The sequence below is a fragment of a genome, unplaced genomic scaffold, assembly GCF_019419815.1.
Source record: "Pyrus x bretschneideri cultivar Hongxiangsu unplaced genomic scaffold, Pyrus_bretschneideri_v1 Contig78, whole genome shotgun sequence".
Taxonomy (NCBI): domain Eukaryota; kingdom Viridiplantae; phylum Streptophyta; class Magnoliopsida; order Rosales; family Rosaceae; genus Pyrus; species Pyrus x bretschneideri.
In genome coordinates this window covers 1,837,155-1,859,370 of record NW_025999818.1, presented here as the reverse complement: position 1 = coordinate 1,859,370, position 22,216 = coordinate 1,837,155, and the positions used below count along the sequence as shown (strand labels likewise).

At 36.1% G+C, this 22,216-nt stretch overlaps 1 protein-coding gene across 1 annotated transcript; it reads left to right on the top strand.

The window, feature by feature from the left end:
* The first annotated feature begins 2,783 nt into the window (after window positions 1–2,783).
* On the top strand, window positions 2,784–19,365 carry LOC103953157 (sister chromatid cohesion protein PDS5 homolog B). Its single transcript, XM_048575139.1, is given in 29 exon segments — window positions 2,784–2,987; window positions 3,163–3,363; window positions 3,445–3,626; window positions 3,955–4,075; window positions 4,997–5,218; window positions 5,367–5,583; window positions 5,674–5,821; window positions 5,902–6,057; window positions 6,149–6,298; window positions 6,375–6,423; window positions 7,396–7,584; window positions 8,960–9,139; window positions 10,276–10,415; window positions 10,983–11,109; window positions 11,561–11,701; window positions 11,890–11,958; window positions 13,580–13,749; window positions 14,812–14,932; window positions 15,514–15,648; window positions 15,727–15,923; window positions 16,027–16,174; window positions 16,266–16,379; window positions 16,519–16,605; window positions 16,717–17,151; window positions 17,246–17,313; window positions 17,397–17,448; window positions 17,672–17,761; window positions 18,346–18,432; window positions 19,057–19,365. Coding segments are annotated over 29 exon segments (4,137 nt in total). The 5' UTR covers window positions 2,784–2,891; the 3' UTR covers window positions 19,102–19,365.
* Window positions 19,366–22,216: the final 2,851 nt, after the last annotated feature.

Below are 22,216 nucleotides of genomic sequence, written 5' to 3'. Positions count from 1 at the left end.
TTAAGTCCACCTTAAGTGGTTATTAAATCAATTTTGGAGATCAATTTATTCTACCCTGCAAGAGAGAGGGAGCTAGAGGATATTTTTTCCCCATCTCCTAGCAATCTTTTACACTTGCCCGTGCAAAGGATCGTCTTTTGCTGCTTTCTTCGTCTTCTTCGTGTTGCACCGAGGTAAGAAAAATTTAATTTTTCTTGTTTTTTCCCCTTGGATAGTTTTGTTGCAGAGCAGCTGTTGAGGTGGTGTGGCACGTCAACTGGCAGGGGCTAGGAGTCGGCTCGGCATAGGCCGAGGATGTTTTATGGTAAGGACCACTGCTTGGGCTGCTTGGCTTGTTAGAGCCAATGACAGCTTGTGTGGTTGGGGCTACGGATTGAGGCGCTGGGGCACATTGCTAGGTGAGTCGCATGGCTCATGTCATCTGGTTTCTTGGACCTGATGGGGGCCAGACCGGCGATTGAGAAAGATGAAGAGGTCGAAGGCCTCATGGGCTACTGGAATGCTGGGCATGCAAGCCTTCTGCCTGCTGGTCTGAGAGAAAAAAATGAGGAAAAAGCCAATATGGGTTGAGTTCCCCTGCTGAGTACTGTGAATAGCGTTGGTTGCTTAGTTCTCTTCACCAGGATAAATGTGGGTTGCTTTCTCGAGAGAAGGAAAAGAGGATCAAGGCGGATACTTTGACTCGTCTGATTTCTATCGTGGAGCCTACTGTGAATGAAGGTGGAAAGAAAAGATCTTCCCCGTCTGCTCAAGAAATATTGATTAAGAAAAAACTAAAGATTTCCTCCGCTGCTCATAAGGGTCCACCTGCTGTTGAGAGGCCTATGATTGACATGACTTTTTCTAATAGGAAGAAAAATAAGGCTGCTAGATCTGAGCCTGTAGCGGCTGCTATGTCGAGAATGGCTAATTTGATTGTTGATTGTATTACTCAATGTAGAGGTCTTGTCATGCCCTCAGTGCCAAAGTTTGTGCCAAAACGTCCGTTGGGAGCTAAGTCCGGTTCTCATTCAGAAAGGCTTGCTATTATGAAGAGCGATAAAGTGGACTTTGCTGCTAAAGTGACACTTTTGCCGAAGAACCTCTGATGCTAAAGTTAGAATTTAGAGAGAAAAGTCTTTAGAGAGTTTTTGGAGTTTTGCAAGAGTGTGGACCTAGGTTTTTAGAGAAAAGTGGGTAATATTTATAGGGCATGGCCGATCCTTTTTAGAGAAAGAATGGCCGCCTTTATGTATATTTTGGGTGTTATTTGGTGATTTAATTATAATTAATATATTGATTAGGAATAAATATATTAATTGGCTAATTAACATAATAAAAGGAATATTTTTAGGAGGTTATGTAATTTATGTGGAATATTTTGTAAGTTATGGAATGATTGCTTTGTAGAGAATATGGAATGAGGAAGGATGAAATAATTTTGAATTTGTTACCTTCTTTAGGCGTTTTTGGCTTGGTTGAGGAATGATTGCCCGTGCTCGTGCGTAGGAATTCCAGTATGTCTCAAGGGTATTTTGTCCTCTTATATCCAAAATCCACTTGTTGCCTTGTGATTATTTTTGGCTCTACATTGTCATTTAAATGTACTTCAAGTTTCAAATGTCGTTTCAAATGAAAACTACATGTCTAGATTTCAGACATGCCATTGTGTTGGTTCAATGTATTTTCAGGTTGCGAGTATGTGTGGAAGCATGTAAACAAAATGATAACTTGTCAGAGAACTATTTCTTTCAAGTAATGATGTGTAGGGTGGATTCATTTCTAATTGGGTTTGGTTTTTTGCCTCGCATCATTGTGGTCTTGGGATTGAATGCAATTGTTATGGTATAGACTAAAATTGGCATATACATACAAGAGCAATTCCAAGTAATTATTCCATAATTGAGTAAAAAACTGAACTTGTTAGACATCAATTTTCGTTCTACTCAAATACCTTTAACTTTAATCTACAACTTTAAACCAAAGGTGAATAATTAAGAAAAACGTCTTGAATCCTGTCGATTGTTGGGAGAACACTTTGTTATATTCATGTTTGGAACAATACTACTCTTGAATCATGTATGTTTCTTTCGTTGGCAAGAAAATTTGGTTTTTGTATTTTTATTGAGTCTCACTCTCATCCAATATTATTAATTTTAATAATATCTTTATGAAAAATAATTAAAATAGAACAATAATGTAGTCCTAGTATGAGCAAACATCAAACTGGTGACGCTATTGTTTTCATTGTCCTGCTTCTTAGTCTGACACTGCACCAAATGTTTCACTAAATTAGTCTAGTTCAGTCTAGTTTAAGCCAGTCCATCTTTGTCCCTGCAGTTAGTGTAGTCTGAGATAGTTCGGTGCAACAAACGCATCCTTAGGGTTTGTTTTATAATTTAGATGGTGTAAATATTAAAAAAGACAAGGGGCATTTTTGTCTTAAAATTTTATAATTTTCTGTTCTATGTGGTGGAACGAGTTCGTTTCAGGAAGAAAGTGGAACGGAAATTTAATCAAAATTCGTTGCACAGGACAGTGCGTCCCAAAGAATTCGACGCAACAAACATGCGACAAGGTGCGTTCCGTTTTATCCACGTGCCAAACACTAACTTAAACCCCAAAAGCTAACCATTTTTTATTCGGCTGGTAAATATCCCCAGCCCAAATTCCCATACCACTCCCACAACAAGGCGCGTTCTCTCAACGCGCACCAAAGGCGGGAGCCTCTCAGCAATTAGCCCTCCCCACTCAAATCTCCGAAGTCCACTTTCTTGTCACACTCGTCAAGCTCTCGTGCTCCCTCGAGGCCCGCAATCACGGTTTACGCCGTCGATCGAATGTCCGCCCGCTGCACCACCGGCAAAACCGTCCTCCGCTGAGTTAGGGTTTCTATCCGATTCACTGCCCCAATGGCTGAGTCCGCGCTGCAACTCGTATCCGAAATCGGCACCCACCTCCGCCGCCAAACGCGCCCAAACAAGGACTTCATCGTCAAATCTCTCCGAGTGAGCAATTTTTCGTGTTCGAATCGTTTTTATAATTTTATGTTTGAAATGGAATTGTGGGTTTTTGTTTAATGTGGACTTTTGTGTTTTGAGTTAGTTCATTTCGTCGGGGTAGTGATTTCAGTTGATCTTTGTGGTTTTGCTTGTTTTGTAATTTGTACGCTTCGATTTGCAGCAAGCTGCAAGTGCTTTGTCGCAGTTAGAACAGGCTTCTTCGGCTGAAGCTTGTAAGAAGTTGGAGCCCCTGAGAGAAGCTATTGTGCATGGCTTGCTTCAGCATAGGGATAAGGACGTCAGGCTTCTTGTGGCCATCTGTGTAACTGAAATGTTTCGGGCTATGGCACCCGAACCCCCTTTTGCGGACAAATATCTAAGGGTATGTGTGTGTGTTTGACCATGTTTGATTACACTGTGTACTCATCATTTGAAAGACGCTTACACTCCTATTTTGTTTCAGAACATTTTTAAACTCATTATCAGCACGTTCGTCGAGCTAGCTGATATGGAGAGCCCGCTCTTTTCGAGGAGGGCCAAAATAGTAGAGACTGTTGCGCGATGTAAATGTTGTGTGATCATGTTGGATGTTGACTGCAATGATCTAGTTCTCGAAATGTTCAATGTCTTCTTCTCTGTTGTGAGGTAACGATCCTTCGTTTTTAGTATTTGACTTTCCATTCTACTCTTTTATGTTTTGGGCGCTCCGTAATTGCTAATTCTGGAGGAATCAATGCTTATCCTGTTACATTCTACGACTAGATATCCACTTTCGTGGAATAAAGAAAAGTTATAAATGACTGCAACTTAGATGGCTAGAACATGCTCTACTTTTATGTTTTACCAAGTTAAGTATCTGAGATTATATTGTCTCTGAATTGATTAAGAGCAATTTGTTATGTTTTAATGTATTGAAAGTTTGGGCTTAACTATGATGACATCAATAATAATGGCTTGCATTTTCCCCCTGTAGGCAACATCATCAGCAGAGTTTGATGAATGATATTTTGTCTATAATGGTTCATATACTAAACGAGGAAGCTTCTCAGCCACTTTTGGATGTGGTTCTACGAAATCTTGTGAAGGAGGCAAAGGCGAGTGTTAGATAGTGTGTGCTTTAGATAGTGTGTGCTTCAAATGTTTGTAGAAACATTTCTTTGTATGATAAACTAGTTCTACATGTTTTTGATATCAAAATAGTGTTCACCAATGTTAAGTAGAGCGGTTGGCAAACCAATGCTTGTTATAATATGAGCTTTTTCTGATGCATGTTTATTTATTTTCACTGATACGAGGTAGCATGTGGGATTGTGTTAGCATGGCCTTTAAAATGTTGCATCCACTTATCATAGTCTGGTTGTTGGTGCTAGGGAAAATGCCTTATGCATTGTTTTCTGGTCAAATACGTGATATTTCTTTTGTTCTGCTGTAAAAGCTGAAAAAGGTAGCATGTTATAAACATGGAGTGATTGCTAAAGTAGTAAATGATGGAAGCAGGTTATTTAATAGAGGATAAAACTTCTGAGTGTATATGGGGCTTGTACATTCACTGGGTTGGACCTTATTATCGTTGAACTATTAGACGCATTAGACTAAGATCTTATGGAATTGGAATCTGTTTCTTCCTGTACTAGTTGCTTGTGAGATCATCGATTAATCGTTTTTAATTTGGGTCTCCAACCTGAAAGAAAAAATGAGTATCAACTACTGGTGAATGTGTGATTTTGTATACTGTTTGGAATGCTTCTGGTTGCCTTTCTGGACAAAAATAGGTATTTTAACTGAGGAATTTGTAATGAAATGGGCGTTTTCAAGTCTGATACCCAAACAAAAGTAAATTGCAATGAAAATTCCCATTTTTCATGTAAATTGTTTTACATTGTAAATTAGTTTTACTACAAATTATCTTTTGGTGAAATAAATGGAGTAGTGCTTCTTATCTGCTAATGCCCGATATCAATATTTAGCTTAATTAACTCAGAAGTAGTGTTTTTTTCTTATATTTTGTTTCACAGGATGCAGATTCTGCTTCTTCTCAGCTTGCAGTTTCTGTGATCCAAACATGCGCAGACAAACTTGAGTCCTTTGTTTGTGGGTTTCTGACATCTTGTATTTTGGATGGAGATGCTGATGGGAGTGAGCTCAAGGAATTTTACCATGAAATCATTTTTAAAATTTTTGGGTGTGCTCCTCAGATGCTTCTTGCTGTCATGCCAAATTTGACTCAAGAGTTACTGGTATGTCTTCTTGTTTTAATTCATTTTAGATTGATTTAATCATTTCATCTCCTGGCATAGGTTTCGATTTCTCTTTAAGTTCCTTTTATGCTCGTTACCTAAATCATTAAATATCACTTGACTCTGATTTTTTTTTTCTTTTCTATAGACTGATCAGGTTGATGTCCGACTAAAAGCCGTTAATTTAATTGGAAAACTTTTCACACTGCCTGATCACCATATTGCACAAAGGTATCATGACCTCTTTGTTGAGTTTTTGAAAAGATTTTCAGATAAATCTGCGGATGTTAGGGTTAGTGCTCTGCAATGTGCTAAAGTTTGCTACATGACCAACCCCTCTGGGGCAGAATCACAAGAAATTCTCCGTAAGTTACGAAACATTTTCTATTTCCTATACGAGTTATGGTTGTGTAATTCTTGGAATCTTAGTTTTACTTGTTTGTTGCTCTAAACAGCTGCCCTTGAAAGTCGGCTACTAGATTTTGATGATAGGGTGAGAACACAGGCAGTGATTGTTGCCTGTGATCTTGCCATTTCTAATATGAGATGCTTTCCTCCCAAAATAATATCTCAGACCACTGAAAGACTTAGGGATAAGAAGGTATTTCTATAACAAATAGTTTTGGTTCGCCAGGTTACACTTGCTGTCTTGTATTGATAATTGGTTGCATTATTTGCAGATACCCAGTTAGAAAGAAAGCTTTGCAGAAGTTGATGGAAGTATATCGAGATTATTGTAACAAATGCTTTAAAGGCTCTTTGACAATCAGTGACCACTTTGAACAGATTCCTTGTAAAATATTGATGCTATGCTTTGATAAAGATTGTATGGATTTCAGGTTTGTTTTCTCACATGTTATAGCTTTTTAGAATAAAGTCAATGCTGTACAATGTTGTATTTGACTCTCATTCCTTATTGTTTTACTTCAGGTCCCAAAATATGGAGCTTGTTCTTGCAGAAGATCTATTTCCAGCTGGTCTTTCAGTTCATGAAATTACAAGGCACTGGATCCACTTGTTTTCTCTTTTCACCCCACTTCATATAAAGGCTTTGAACTCTATTTTATCCCAGAAACAAAGGTATTTATCACTAACTTGCTCTTGCTGTGGTTAAGGTGAATGTCCTCTTTCTTTACAATGTACAAATGTTCTGTAGGTTGCAAAGTGAGATGCAAACTTATTTAGCCAATCGAAAGAAAGAGAAGGTACAGTAATTGAATCTCGTGCTTGCTAAACATGACTTGTATATAGCTAGTGAATATATTGTGCACTATCCATTATCGAGATGCCGTGTGGTCCTTGAACTAATTTATGTGAGTTTTTGGAAAAGCATGCTTAATTAATATTTTCAACTGTTAGTTTCTGGACAATTTTAGTTTGTGAACACTATTATGAATTTACAGTATATTTAAGGTCCTTTATGTGAATAGAGATTGCTTGAGGCCGGATGCTTATTAAAATCCAAAAGTAAACAAATCTTGGTATTGAAACATGTTCTTACGAAACTGTTGAATGTATATAGTTGTTATGCTGGTGATAAAAGCAATTGCTTCCCTCTATGAGTATTCCATTTGGAAGAATTTTTTTTCTCCACATTTTCTTGTTTAGACGTAATTTTGTATATTTTTAGTACTGAATATTTGTCCTAGTGCTCAAACAAGTATCAGAGCGTGGTAACTGTTGCATTTCAATGAATTTGTTCAGACTTATTCTAGAGGCCTAAAATGTGGCTTATCATTATCGTGAAATTTTTTTTTCCCCGGAAAAATCAATAACTAGTGGATGTTATGCTTCCTTTGAGATAAATTACTGCACCAAATTTTCAAAGCTTTCAGCATACATCACTGTGCATGTGACTAATGCTATGTAATAGACTTTGTGAATATTCCTTATAATTTTCAGCTGATCAGAAATTTATTTAGTGTGCTCTATGCTTTGTTAATAATTCATTTTCTTAAATTTATTACTCATTGAAGAAAGTTGTATGGCCCCACTTAAATTTACCACTCATTAATTGGATGACCCCACTTAGTGGGATAAGGCTTTGTTGTTGTTGTTGTTGTTGAAGAAAGTTGTATAAGTTTCCTGGTGTATACAGGCAATGAATGGCAGCTTTTCACGTCTTGGCTACACTTTAATAGTTTTGAATAATTGAAGCAATTAACTTGATGTTGCAGGGGAGTAATTCAGAAGAGATGCAGAAGAGATATAAAGTTCAGTTCTCAAAAATGGCAGTCTCCTTTGCAGACCCTTCAAGAGCAGAAGAGTGCTTTGAAAAATTTAACCAAATGAAAGATAATAACATTTTTAATTCACTGGCTCTGCTATTGGATGACCTGAAATTTAAAGAAGCCCGTGCAAGCAGAGTGCGTTTATTTAACCTTTACTTTTAATTAAATGATCCCATGAATGCCCTTCTTCCTCTTTGAGCCACTTCCGCACGTGCATGATTGTTGGGAACATGCATGTACTTATTTGTGTGCATACAGTACTTTGTTTGTATGGAACCCACATATATGACTTTGTTGCAAATATATATATATATATATGTAAATATATATTGGTATGTATATAGGCAGATAAACAGATCAGTGGCTAACAATTAATAATCTGATTTCTCATTTCCAATGCGGTAAACATAGATTTCGAAGCTAATTATTTCTTTTTGTGTATCCGTAGCTCATTAATTTTGAATCTGGTTGACTTACATTGAAAAGGTAACATGCATGTTTTCTCTTATAAACATTGTATGATTTCATTGCTCAAAATAGGTAAAGAAATTAATTCCTAATAAAGGTTCTTTATGGCATTTGTTGTCTATCTCAGTTGGATTTTCTTGATTGAAGATTGTCTGAGTCACTGAATTGGTTAGTCAATATACATTGAAAAGCAGAGCTTTAAGTTCAATGAAACTTGCCTTTTAATTGTAAGTGTTTCATGATATATGGGGAGGCAAAAACGTGTATTCCCTATTCACTCGTTAATTAAACAGTAAAATATAAGATCTTAGAACATGTGTGATTGGATGAAGCAAAACAGTTGAATAGGCATATTCCGTCTTATATTGGTAATTTTTTGTGGAGTTGGGGTAAATTGTAAACAGTGCTTGTAAGGCATGAAACTTTAAAATCTGAATCATGTTGTGACGAGGCAGGTCAAGGTGTATGTGGATGATTCCAGTTCTGAGATAAGGCTTAATTGCTTTTTTTGTTTAATAATGTAAATATGGTAATGTGGAGTCATCCAAAACTTCTTCGGAAACCCAGAAACACATTATTGAATTCTCTGGTGATAGCCACAATTACACGAAGACCACTTGTGCTATACACAATTTGCACTTATAATTTGTAGAGGTTCTCTTAATTTGAGCTTTCACCAGTATGAGGACTGACATGCCCCTGGGGTTGAGATGAAGCATTTGAATGGATGTTAAAAGGATTAGGCCCATGAAAAGTCTTGGGGTGAATAAAGTTAGGTCAAGCGAGGTCAACTTTTTGTTTTCTTGAATAGATAGTTTGACTCCTTGCATTTTATGGGAGTTGTTTTATAATGTGGAAGGGCAAGTTGCATTTCAGTTTGGTTAATTATGAGGTGGTGTCAAACAATGGTCTCCTTTTTTATTGGTGATTTTTCTTTTGTATGATTAAGATACCTGATAGTAACAAAATTATAATTTACTTTTCTCTGTTTTTTTTCTTCATTAAAAATTGTGTTGTCTACTTATTCATTTCTTATTTTCAGGACAAATTTCTGAATATGATTGGCGGGAAACATCAGAATTTTGAGTTTTTACGAACACTTTCCTCAAAATGCTCTTACAATATATTCAGTGCAGCGCATGTTTGCTGTATTCTAGATGATCTATCCGGTAACAGTCCTGGAAAGACAAACTTGGAGGCTTCTTCTGTCAGACTTCTGCTGGTAAGAAGGTTTTTTTCTATCTGTTTTGCTTAGTGGATCTAAATAATACTTTCCCTCAGCAGAAGCGTAAAAATTTTGAATGTGAACAAAGTTAGATTAAGTTCATGTGCTCAAAAAGACAAAAGCTAACCATACGAGAGAAAGACCATGAAGGGTTCATGTGCTTGTGTTAACACTTACAATTGGCAAACACAAAACACAACTTTAGTGTGTAAACTTGAGCATTGGCCATGATTACCCTTGTTGTGGTTGACAAGCAACAATATGGAAAGCACATATAGCATTTATAGCATGGTTCAATTTATGGACTGAACTGAATTGTACGACTTACAAGTGTCAGGTCTTAGAATGAGTTTATAGGACGGCAATAAGGCCGGCGATGCTGAATGGCACGGAAAGTTGGGCGGTGAAACATCAACACATACATAAAATGGGTGTAGCGGAGATGAGGATGCTTTGTTGGATGTGTGGGCACACGAGAAAGGATAAGATTAGGAATGAGGATATCAAAGGTAAAGTAGGAGTAGCCGAAATTGAAGGAAGATGAGAGAAAATCGGTTATGGTGGTTTGGACATGTGCAAAGAAGGCCTACTGACGCTCCGGTTAGAAGATGCGACTACGGGACAGAGGTCCAGGGCCGAAGGGGTAGAGGAAGACCGAGGAAAACTTTGGAAGAGACTCTAAGAAAAGACTTAGAGTACTAGGATTCATATAGCCGACCCCACTTAGTGGGAAAAGGCTTTGTTGTTGTTGTTGTTGTTGTAATGTTGTCGTTTGGTAGTATGTTGTTTAACTTATATTGGCATTGGTAGTATCAGTATGTTGCCTTTTCGTTTAACTTATATTGGCCTAAATTGGTTTCTTGCATTTCTGTTGGGATAAAGCTTGAGAGATTAGGTTAGCTTTCCATAAGCAGATGAGATATTATATTTTTTTTTTTTTTTTTTTTTTTAGCGTATATAGTGTATTAGCATTTGCCTTCTCTTAATGAGTTCAATCTTGTATCTATGTTTTATATAATATAAGACTAGGAGAAACAAGTTTGGATGTGTGAGCAAGTACTATCTAAGTATCTTGGGGAATATTTTTGTCTCTTCACTGATTGAAATTGTCTTTTAATTGTTTTCTGGTTCAGTCAATCACCAGCTTTTTCCCAACTCTCTTAAGAGGTTCAGAAGTGCAACTTCAGAAGTTATTAAAGGAGACGGACCCAATTAATGATAAGTTGATTGAAGTTTTAGCCAAAGCAGGCCCTCACATATTTGTTAAACTCAGGTAATTTCTGCAGTCTTTCTGATTCTTGTACATTTTGAGCAGGATGGAGTTTTATGTTCCAATGGAGACTGTATTGTGAAGGATGTCCTTTTTTTATTTTTTCATATCTTATTTCTGATGTTAATTTGTTCTGTCATTCAAGTTTGGATGTTTCTTCTTTGTCAGAACTGTTTTTGTTAAATAAATATTAAAAAGAGCTTGTGCATGGTGCACACAATCCATAAAAATTATAAAAGAGCTCAAATCAATGATTTTTATTCTGTAACATGTGCATGGATTCTGAAAGTCAAGTCTCCCAATTTTTCTAATGGGTGTGATTAACTATTCCTTACACATGCAGCGGTAAATGGTTAAGATACCCCAAACTTTAATATGCATATTATGCTATTTGTGCTTCTAACCTTTGGTATTTGCTTACACATGGAATATTTCTTTTGGCAACAGTTAAATGAGAAAGAGTGTCCTTCCTCTCCATTCCTTTTGTTAAATATTAAGCCTTTTGAAATCTAAACCTGTTTTATCCAAATGTTTTGGGAGTGGCTTCAACTTTTTCTTCTTTTGTTGAAGTGAAATCTACCCCTTTCTGAAGAGGGTTTGTCTGGAGGGGACTCGCGTTCAGTCAAAATATGCTGTTTCAGCAATTGCTGCTTTAGCTGATCATTCAAAGCAATTGATTTTCCAAGATCTATGTAAGGTATGCTTAGCTTGATTTTTAGCGTTTTAGGTTTGTTTATCCTTACTTATGGTTATGTATCTTTCAGCCTCACACATACTATGTTCTATAGATAGTCATATTTATATTTTTAATACACTTTATGGCGTTCATTTGCCTCCTAATAAGTTGTTAACTGTATTGCGTTACCATTTTTTTATATCCACGTGTGTGTGCATGTGCGTGTGTGTACTGTATGCATTTTTATTCTATTTATAGTCTTATCATTGTTTAAGTTCACCCTCATATGGGACCCAAATCTGCCACTGGGTTATATATGGATGTATTAGTGAGACGCAGTATTTGTTTGCTGTACATCTGAATAACCCTAAGAATTTCGGAATTGTCATATTTTACAATGTCATAACTTGCATGTATTCTCAAATAATGCTGAGTTATCCGTACTGAATCAACTTTTGTTCAATATGTCTAGGAACTTGTGGATTCTCTACTAGTTGGGCAGAACATACCAACAGTGTTACAGTCCTTGGGGTGTCTTGCACAGCATTCTGTTTCAACATTCCAAAGCCAAGTTGGAGAGATCACCCATTATATATATCAAAAAATATTCCAAGTAATTCACATCAACCGTTAGATAAATATGAACACTTTCTTTGAATTTTGGCATGCCAGAATGTAGTTGGTTTTGAATATAGATATTTTATTTTCCCTAAACAAGGGTCGCAGATGTTGTAGAATATTTATTTGCTTCAAGTATTTGTTGAAAATTGTGAGTATATTACGTTAACTTCTTCCGTGTAGGTGAACTCTTCAGATTTTATAGACTCCTGTGATGATGCGTCCGGGTCTAGTGATTCTTGCAAATTAAAGGTACGTTCTGGATGGGAACATTTTTTTTCACTTGTATTAGTATTTTTGTTCAGCTGTGAATGGTGTTTACCATCAAAGTTTGGATTTTCTGTCTAGTGTACAGGGAAGATGTGCCTATTTTACCTTCTTGAATTCTGCTAATATACTATACCATTGAAAAGCACGTTATACATGATTGATTTCAGTGTTTTAAAAGACACACCTCGGGGCATGCCTAGGTGGCCTTAGAGGCGCCCTTTTTTTGTGGGGGGGGGGGGGGGGGAGGGCAGCAATTTCACCTGTGTTTTCGGGGAGTAGGGCAGAAACTCGCCTAGGCTTCGTTACGGCGTGCCTAGGCGGCCGAGGTGTGCCTGAGGCGTTGACTGCCCGTTCCCAGTACCCTTAAGTGATCCAAATTCTTGCTTGAAATTTGAAATTTTCTGAAAACCTCTGCTCTGGTGTGTTGCAGCGGCGTCTTCATGAAGAAGACGACCACGCTAGGAAGAAGGGTATTTTATTATTTCTAAAGACTTGGACCAAAACGACGCCGTTTTGGCAGTCTTTTAATTTATTTTAAAATGGCTTGGCCCAAAACGACGTTGTTTTGGCCAAGTCTAATTTTTTATTTATTTTTCATAATCACAGTAGGTCCATTCTTCTTCCCAACCCAATACCCGATTTTCTCTGCTATATTTCACCACCCAATTCCCGATTCTCTCTGCTTTCACCCAATTCCTCAAACCCTAAATTTTCAATCCCAATCCCATAATTTCAATTTTACTCCAATCTCATACCTCAATTTGTTTCAAGTTCTCCACACCACCACAATTTGTTTCAAAATTCAAGTTTTTTAGTATTCTAATCTCAATTTGATCTTGATTGCTTGTTTGATTGTTGATTAATTGTTTTACGAAGTAATATACTATATTATATCATTATTATTATTATATATATACATATATATTGTATATATTAAAAAATTTAGGTCCCATGAGGCGAAGCCTCAGCCTCACGCCTAGGCGGGGCTATCCATGGAACGCCTCGTCTGCGCGGAGCCTTGTAATACATTGATTAATTTGCAATGCTATATGCTTAAAAAAATCAATTAATGTGAGAGAACAAATATTCTATGCAGTGAAGGCTAGAAAAATTTTTGGTCATGGCTTTTTGTATTAGAAAAAACTTGAGTTCAGTTGAGCTGTGAGTGGGATTTGATGAAACAGTTGACAATTCAGTGAAATTGAGTTGCTCTCCACGAAAAATTTCCTTCTTTTTTCATAGGAATTAATCAATTTAAATTTTTGCTGAAATGTTACCGTACCATGAAAGAGGAGAAAGTATGTCATTACACCATTTAGTTACTAAAAGCTTTGGTTTACAGATTGGATACTTTTTTTTTTGGTTAAAATCTTTGGCACTGTTATAGTTTGCACGTAGCCTGTATGTATTAGTTAGGTTAATGAATTAGAAGTGTTGTTACGGGCTCATGTGAAAGAAGTGCTCTGTCTATGCAAGGATCAACCCACCAAAGGGTCCAAAATCACCAATGATGATTATAAAACTTTGAGAATTACTGTATAGAAATTGTTCATTTCTTACAGATATTTCCATGGTTCCTCTGGTTTAATCATTTATTTTGCAGATATATGGCCTGAAAACACTTGTCAAGAGCTTCTTGCCACACAGGGGAACTCACACCAAACAGCAAATTAATGAGCTTGAGGACAACACCAAACGGCAAATTGATGAGCTCTGGGACATTTTGTCAACAATGCTGCAAAAGGGAGAAACTGCTGAGGGTATCACCTCATGGTATGATTTCAGACTCCTTGAAATAGAAAATTTATAAGTCTGAGCTCACCTCTTCCGTAATTTTTATATGGGATTAATTCTTCATTATGGTTCAAGCCAAATTAAAGAAGGTAAAACTGACTAAATCATTTAATTATTTATATCTCTGCTTTGCGCTGAGTTTTCTTTTTTACTTCTAGCTTATACTTGACGTGCTTTGATATTATCTCAGCTTTTGACTAGAATCCCTATGGTGTTTGAATGAAGCAATTAAAAATGTGGTTTTGTTTTCAGAAGAATGAGTGGTTAAGTTTACTGTTACTTTTTTTTACCCAGTCTTATGTTAATTTGGGAGGAAGGGTACTTTAGAAACTGACGAAATTTTGTCGATTCATGTTCAGAGATGAGATTCTTAACTATTTGTGTAGCCTTTTGCTGTGAGTTTGTGATTGTTGTTCATTATGCTGAATGGCAATAATGAGCCAACAAACAACTGAATAAAAAGGCTACAATTTTAAGGGCCCGTTTGGTATCCTATTAAAAAAAAATTCATCATTCTCGTAGCCTTTTTTAAAAACATCTCTTAAGAACAATTTTCCTTAAGACTCAAAAGCTCCTTTGGTATGAGATTCAAAATTGTTTTAAAATCTAACAATTATAAAAAAACCTCATCTTACAGTGGAGTCGATAACAACAACTGGACATGGAAATCCAGAGAGAGAGAGAGAGATAAGAAAGTGTCGGAGGAGAGAGAAAGATAGGAAAGAGAAAAGATGTGCACATAAAATATTCGGAGATAGAGAAAGCATTGGACATGAGTTTAAAAACTCTAAAAACTCACTTTTGATGTTTTCAACTAGGCAAGTTTTTAATTTGGTTTTGAGTCTTTAAGTTTTAAAAATCATCCTACCAAACAAGTACTCAAGACCTAAAATTTGAGGTGTTTTAGAGTTTAAAAAGTCTTTTTCAACCTTTAGTTGTGCTTTTAAAATCTTTATGTTCATTGAATTATGTTATACTTTTTACTTGCATATCAAAAGTATTTTTGGACACCACTCATTTGGTTTCACTTGTTCTGTAAAGCAGTGAAAGTGATAAGGCTTGTATTAGATTAGCTGCTGCAAAGTCTGTTCTCCGGCTTGCTCGAAGATGGGATTTCCATATTTCTCCAGAGATCTTTCACTTCACAATTTTAATGGCAAAGGTATTTCTGATTGGTTTTCATTTATGTATCCTAGTGTTGCCCTTCATTTTTCTCGGTTACCTGTTCTCTTGCTTACTAAAGTTTGTAACTTGAAATGGGAGTAACGTTCACTTTTGGAACACAATCTTTTGTATGTTTCACTCATGTGGACTCCTTGTTACAGCTTCATTTCTTCCTGTAAAACTAATGAAAACATATTCCTCAATCCTGATGGAATTTGAGATTCTGGTCCCTGCAGCTCATAATTAGTTATAGCTAAAGTATAAATGCATCTGTCACTAACTTAATAATATTCACCGAGTCTTCCAGTGAGTTGTTCCATTCATAGATTGATTGACAAATGGTAAAAGAAATGCACTTGATAAAATTTATAAAAGATAAATATTAGATGACATTGAGAACTATGCAATAGATGTGTTTTGTATCTGGTATCAATCACCAGTTAATGCTTAGTCCAGTTAGTTGTTTGCATCCCTTCCTGTTTATATACTCTTCAGTTTCTTCAAATTTTATTTCATTGGCACTCCTGAATTGCCACTTATTTATATTTTCATGTTCATTTTTTTCCTCACACATTTCAGGATGATTCTCCATTGGTGAGAAGATCATTTCTTGATAAAACTCACAAATTACTGAAGGAGCATGTTATACCTAGCAGATATGCATGTGCTTTCGCAATGGCCACCTCAGATTGCCTCAAGGATCTGCAGGATGATGTATGCTAAATGTCATATATCTATGAGTTATTTCTGTAGACTTGATCAATGAATGTATGCTGATACCGTTTATTTTAGTCTTTAAAATATATTGCAGAATTTGTCAAGGATTACAGTAGAGAAGCTCAAGTGCGTCAAATCTCTGGAGTCCAAGAAGGATTAAACACTGATTTTCCAGCATACATAGTGGTGTTCTTGATCCATATTCTTGCTCATGATACTGGCTTCCCACCTGAAGACTGTCAAGATGAAAAAGCATATGCTCAGTTTTGCGGGTATATAAATATATCCGGTTAACTTAATCACATTGGAGATTGCCTAGTACTGAATATGAATGCAGCTATGGTAACAAACTTTGGATTATGTTTCTCTTTGCAGTCCACTGTTAGCTTTATTGCAGGCTTTAGTCAATGCTAGTAATGCTGATGGGGCTCTGGATGTTACCAAGGATTCTGTCTTGTATTTGATTTGCATTTTTCGTGCAATTAAGAGAGCTGAGGATGCTATAGACACTGAATTAACTGGCGTAAGAGTTTTCCCTTCAGAAGATCCTTCTCCTATCTCACCTTATGTTTATGTTTTATAATTGAGGAAAGGAGGTTTTTCTTATGATGCAGAAGCTGCATATTCTGGCAGAAATTGGGCATTCTTTTGTGACGTTAACAAATCATAATGGCCTCTCCTTATTACATGCTCCTGGGAAAATATTTCTACCATCATCCTTATATAAAGTAAGTATCTCGTATAAAAGTGATGAGCAATTTTTAATAAGATTTGGTATTCTGTTCTTTATCTTTTGGCTGGAAGAAATTTAAATTTCTAGTTAAAAGTTCCACATCATTTTACGTTTTGATTATTTGTTTTCTGCAGTCCAATTCAAGATGCCTCACTCAATCATGTTTTGATGAGTACTTTTTCAAAAGAGTAGTTGACATATTTAAATCAAATATCTCTTTGGTACGTATCTCCAATGTTTCTTTACAGCTTTAGTTATATTGCCCGCATGATTGTCTTAATGGTATTTTCTTCCTATTACCATCTTGTTAGAAATCTTTATTCGCATTTCAGCCTGCCAGTGCTCTTCCTAGACGGGGGCGTAAATGTCAAGAGGATATCACACAATCTGGTGTTGTCAAGGAGAGCAAACATATCGTAACATCTTCCAAGATAGTTAATTTGTGCAATGATGGGGCAGCTGAACCCCGAAAGGCTGTGAAACAAGGCACCAGTACAGGAGGATGTAGAAGAAAACGAGATCTCTCTCCAAGTGATTCTGATATTGGTTACCAGAATGATTTATCTAAAAAATCTGAGATTACTTTGGAAAAAGAAATACTTTCATCTTGTGATTCTGTGGCTACAGTCGGTGGATCAAATGCCACTGTCCAGAATATTAAAAAAAATACCATTCCATTGATGGGAAATGTTAATGTGAAAAGAAGCATTAATGTGGAACATTCCAATGACCCCAGATCAAATCTAAAGGGTCCTTGCAGCTTAAAGGTAAGAATAAGCTCTCTCTGAGAATGCCCTTGAAATTGTATTGCATTTTTGACATTACGGTGTCCTGAGAAATATTTTATAATTACTTATGTAGGAAATTAGTAAGAAGGCTGAGGCATTGATTGGGCAAAGAATCAAATTTTTGTCTCCTGTAGATAAATGGTGAGCATCTCCCCAATCTAGGAGATGATTTTTCAGCATCGTTGTAGCCCTTCTTTATAACAATATTTGTTTTTGTTTTCCAGTTTTTATTCAGGTACAGTGGATGGTTATAATGCTCAAAACAATACATACAAGGTGAATAAACATGACTATATTTTTTTAGTTCCATTTTTAAACAACTATTTCGATCATTCAGTAAATTATGTGGAAAATTTTTAGAGAATAATATGCATTGCCTTTATTTCATCTTTAAAGTATTGTAAATTTGTAAGCTGGATTCATTGTGTATTTATCAAAGCCATCGCCATGCTGCTTGATCTGAATTATTGTGATTAATTTCCCATTTTTTCATTGGCAGATCACATGTGATAGTAGCGGGGATGTTCAATTAGTATGCTTGGAAAGTGAGAGCTGGGAAACTATAAGTGATGGTTCACGGGAGGAAAGGGTAAGAGTGAAATACCATGAATGTTTTATTAGCTTGCAAATGTTAACTTAAGTTTAAGTTGTTTGACATTTACTGTTCGTTAAAAAGGTGGCTATACTGTCCCCTAGGAAGGGGGACACCAAGGCCCCATCAAACAAAAAGTGTCTATATTGTTGAAAGCTTAAGTGGACTTGAATGAAATTCCATTTCTGTCTCCATATAGTTAGTTTTAGTCAAAAACTAGATCTGTATCACCACACCCAGTCTGATGCAACACTGATAGTGGGTAACAATCTACATTGTTTCTTTAAAGGATGTGTGCTTATACGATGCAAGCTTGGAATGGATTTATGTTCTATGTGCATTATATACTTATGTATTATGGATATATATTTTAGCTGGTTTCATATTTACTTGATGCATCATTCATTAAAGTTTCCAATGCATGCTTGAAGTCTGGAATCACCCAGGAGTAAATGCCATTTGACAACATTCAACTATAGCATGAAAGTTATTGTGCCTTTTTGTGCCTGCAGTGTGTGCTCATGAATTGTGGTAATTTGAGTTTGTCGTACTGTTCCAATGATTTTATGCTTACACTGTAGTTTTGGATGTAGCAGAAACGAAAGCTGGGGAAAAAAGCTTTTGTGGACACCTCAGCATCAGAAGTTACTGATGCAAATGAGGATGCTGTAAGGCTTGCATTTTATTTTTTGGTATTATCATTTCATTTTGCTCTTATGTTTTGACATGTCAGGTCGAATAATTGCCTTGCATGGAGCTTTGTCTCTTTATTTCTTCGATATTTATATAGATAATGCAACTCCCGAGTCAAATTCTCCCGATAAATGTCAAGAACTATATTCTCTTTTGCTTTATACTGTTTGGGAACAATAAACTCCAAGTGAATTACATAGCCTAAAAAGAATCTTATTTTCTTCCCATATTTGTGAAACTGTTACAAGCTAAGATCTTCATCTAAATGTCTTCCATAATTCTTCAATAAGTGTTTCTCTGACTTCTACTGGGGAGTGAAACACCTTGATTTTCTTTCCTGTCCTATTTAATAAATATTGAATCCAAACAACAAACTGTATAGGCACAGCGTTGAATCGTTGGCTTTGATCATAGGCTTTTAGTAAATTCACATGAGCGTCTACACGTTTTGCACAATTTAATTCATCAATCTAGGAAGACAGAAATTCCAAATTTGCTTACAAAACTGCCAGCCCAAGAAGACGTTGTCCCTTGCATGTTTGTGTTTAACATATCCCTGGTTACTTATTTCACTGTTTCTGTTTGCTTACTCTTTTCAGGTGGCTAGAAGAACTCGAAGACAAAAGAAACTAAATGAGCTATGATTCTATTTTATTTTGAGTTATACTGCTGCACTTCGGTGCTTGAAAACAGCAACATCTCGAACTTAAAATTCAGACTAGTTGAGAGGTCGGGGGCAGACCACGCCAACAGGTCATTCCAGAGTTTGCACCCTTTGCCTTCTGTAAGTTATCACTCTAGATGTTAGTGTTGTATATATTCTTCCTTGACAAGCAAGCAACATCAGAATAGTTTGTATGCGTAAATATACGAGTCCTCTGCTAATGAAATTTTGCAGTACGTAGAAATGAGTATGTGTTCTTCCAGTATAAGGAGAATCTTAGAAAATGTTCGTGTCATTTTATTAACGAGCAAGAAAATGCCATCGGATTGAAAGGCCATTGTAGACAGAGTTCATGCATGATTCGCCTGTATGAAGCCTCATATTCAGCCAGCGGTTTCTCGTTTGTAATTTCTTAGCTCAATAATTTAAAGTTCCGGTTGTTAGTGCGTAGATAAGAAGTGTAGAACTACAATGTCTTACTTGGTAACTTGAAGCATCTCGCGGAGCTGAAGCTGTTTTATTTCAATGACTGGTGAAATTGGAGCATTTGAAATCTTTAGGTTAAGCAACAATCTAGTAGTCAGTCATCGGCATGTAGAAGCCGTGTTTCTTGTCAAACTGTTAATTTTTCTCTGAATATCTGAAGGCACGCCATGGTTGATCACCGTGAAGAATCCCCAGGTCCTGCAAGCCCTCCCCTATCTTAGCAGCAAGCTCTTCCACAACCTTATGGTTTGAACCGGCCCACCTTTCCCGGATGGTTATCGGAGAGAGATCGATCAACGGGATTCCTTCGCCTTCGGTGATTACGTTTGTAGGCCTGTATTCCTCTGATGTATAGAATGTATGATGGATTGACTTCATCCATTGTTAAGTAGCTACTTATCCTAGCTAGGCACAGGTGCCATGGCATTTATAGTTGCATGAGGGCTTCATTTGATTGCTAATCCTACACTAATTATGTGTTAGTGTCATTAGGATTTAATTAATTATCGGGGTTGTACCAGTAGCATTTGATATTTACATGAATGATGGATGGTAGTCACACAATCTGACCCAGCTTTCACTGGTTTTCCCTCCCCTTGTATTTAAACGTTTATGATTAAGCCACATTAACATCTTATATTGATTTTTTTATAGAGAGAGAGAGAGAGAGAGAGAGAGAGAGAGAGTAAAAATTGTGAGAGGAGGGGGAAGGAAGGGGATGAGAATAAAAGGGAAGAAAATCGTACTCCAAAAATTTCAAACCAAAGTGAATTTCATGGAAATTCTGCAACTTTGAATATTTGGCTCGTTATTTTAAATTTTATATCCATTCTTATTCATTTAACAATAACCAGTTTGACGAATGTGCATAAATCTTCTATATTTACATAAGTTGATGCATTATTTATGCTTGTGTTAATTTGTGATTTGCGAAAAAGAGTAACGTGTTGTGTTCATGTGGGTGGGACATGTGTTTTCACAAGACAGAGGAAAGCACACGATGACTTCTCACAGAGGTCACTCATCCTTCTTGTTCTCTCGCCGAAACCATTTGAACTTTGAAATTCAGATAGAATTCGGTGCATTTGAGTTGTTATTAATGATTGCATCCAATTTCATTTATCTTTTTTATTTGGGACAAGATAAGTATTGATGCTTTTTCTTTGTGTTGTTTTAGACCCATGATTTTGAAAATACACATTTTTTTTTTTTTTACGAAACACAATTTTAATCCTAACTTTTTTAAGAAGTTGCCTTTAAAAAAAAATAATTAAGCAATACCAAACTAGTGTTTGAGCCTAGAAAAAGCACCATCGCTTAAGCATTATGTTGCCTTGGATCCAACCATATATTCAATGCAATTCATCTTAAATCAATTTAACGGTTTGGAATGTTCTTATTAGTTAAATTAAGAAATAATCTTTGACAAAAGCTAAGGAAAGGGATCCTCTTCCAATCCCTTTCACCTAATCCTCCTCATCAAACAATTCGGGCTCTTGAAATTTGATTTAACGGCTAAAAACACAGGTCCACTTTAAAAGTTATAATAACTTTAGCTGTTATATCAAATTTCAACGGCCCAGATTGTTTGATGAGGAGGATTAGGTCGAAGGGATCCGAAGAGGATCCCTTTCCAAAAGCTAAGAGCAACTTGAGCCTACCAAATTGCCAAGTGATTATTGTCGAGACTGTTGAGCAAGCAATTATTGTATTTAGTAAACAGTAACTGTACAATCTCATCTCCACTTCTAAATTGAATAGCCCAGCCTATTAGTATAAAAATATTATTATTAGTTTTATAAAATAATAAAAAATAATTTTATTTTTAATCTTGGATATGATTTTTAACTAATTTCGTCATACACATGTCATTATCTGAAACTACAAATTTTGTTGATAGATTATTTAGTAGATTTTTAACCAATTGGCAATATCTGCAACCTTATCCTTTTTTTTTTCTTCATATATATGATGCGAGATTTATACGCACACAAATTAAACCCTCTTTTTTGTCAATTGTAGTATAAGTATAAGTAGGGATCGTTCTGGACCGGGGATTAGGAGGGATTGTTAATCTCTTGGAAACTGACTCAAAAACGTAAAAACAAGATAAAACACTAAACTAGACTCAAAGAATGTGAAACTAAACGTTAAAACACTAAGACAAACCAAAAGACTCAAAATGCTTTAAAAACACAAACTAAATTGATTTCTAACTAAATTGAACAATAAAGTAAAGGGGGATTGGATTTGGACGACTTTAAACTAAAAATGGAAACTTGAAAATAAAACAAATTGTAAATATGGATTTGACGGAATTGAATGGATGGGAAGCTAGCTAAGGGGTTCATCTCCACATATGTTATACTTGCATACAAAACGATGTCTAATTGCTTTTCAATAAACCATGAATTCTCAACGCCCCGGGTTAATTAGGTCCGCTTAAATTAACCGTCAAGTTTTCCTTAAGTTAATGAATTGGATGATTGCATACGACAATCCAAAGCATTCCTCACAAGTTCCCTACATGAATTGCATAATAGAGATACAAGCAAGAATCATTAAGCATCATGAAAACTATAAGTGTTGACGAGGCATTCGTTACTATG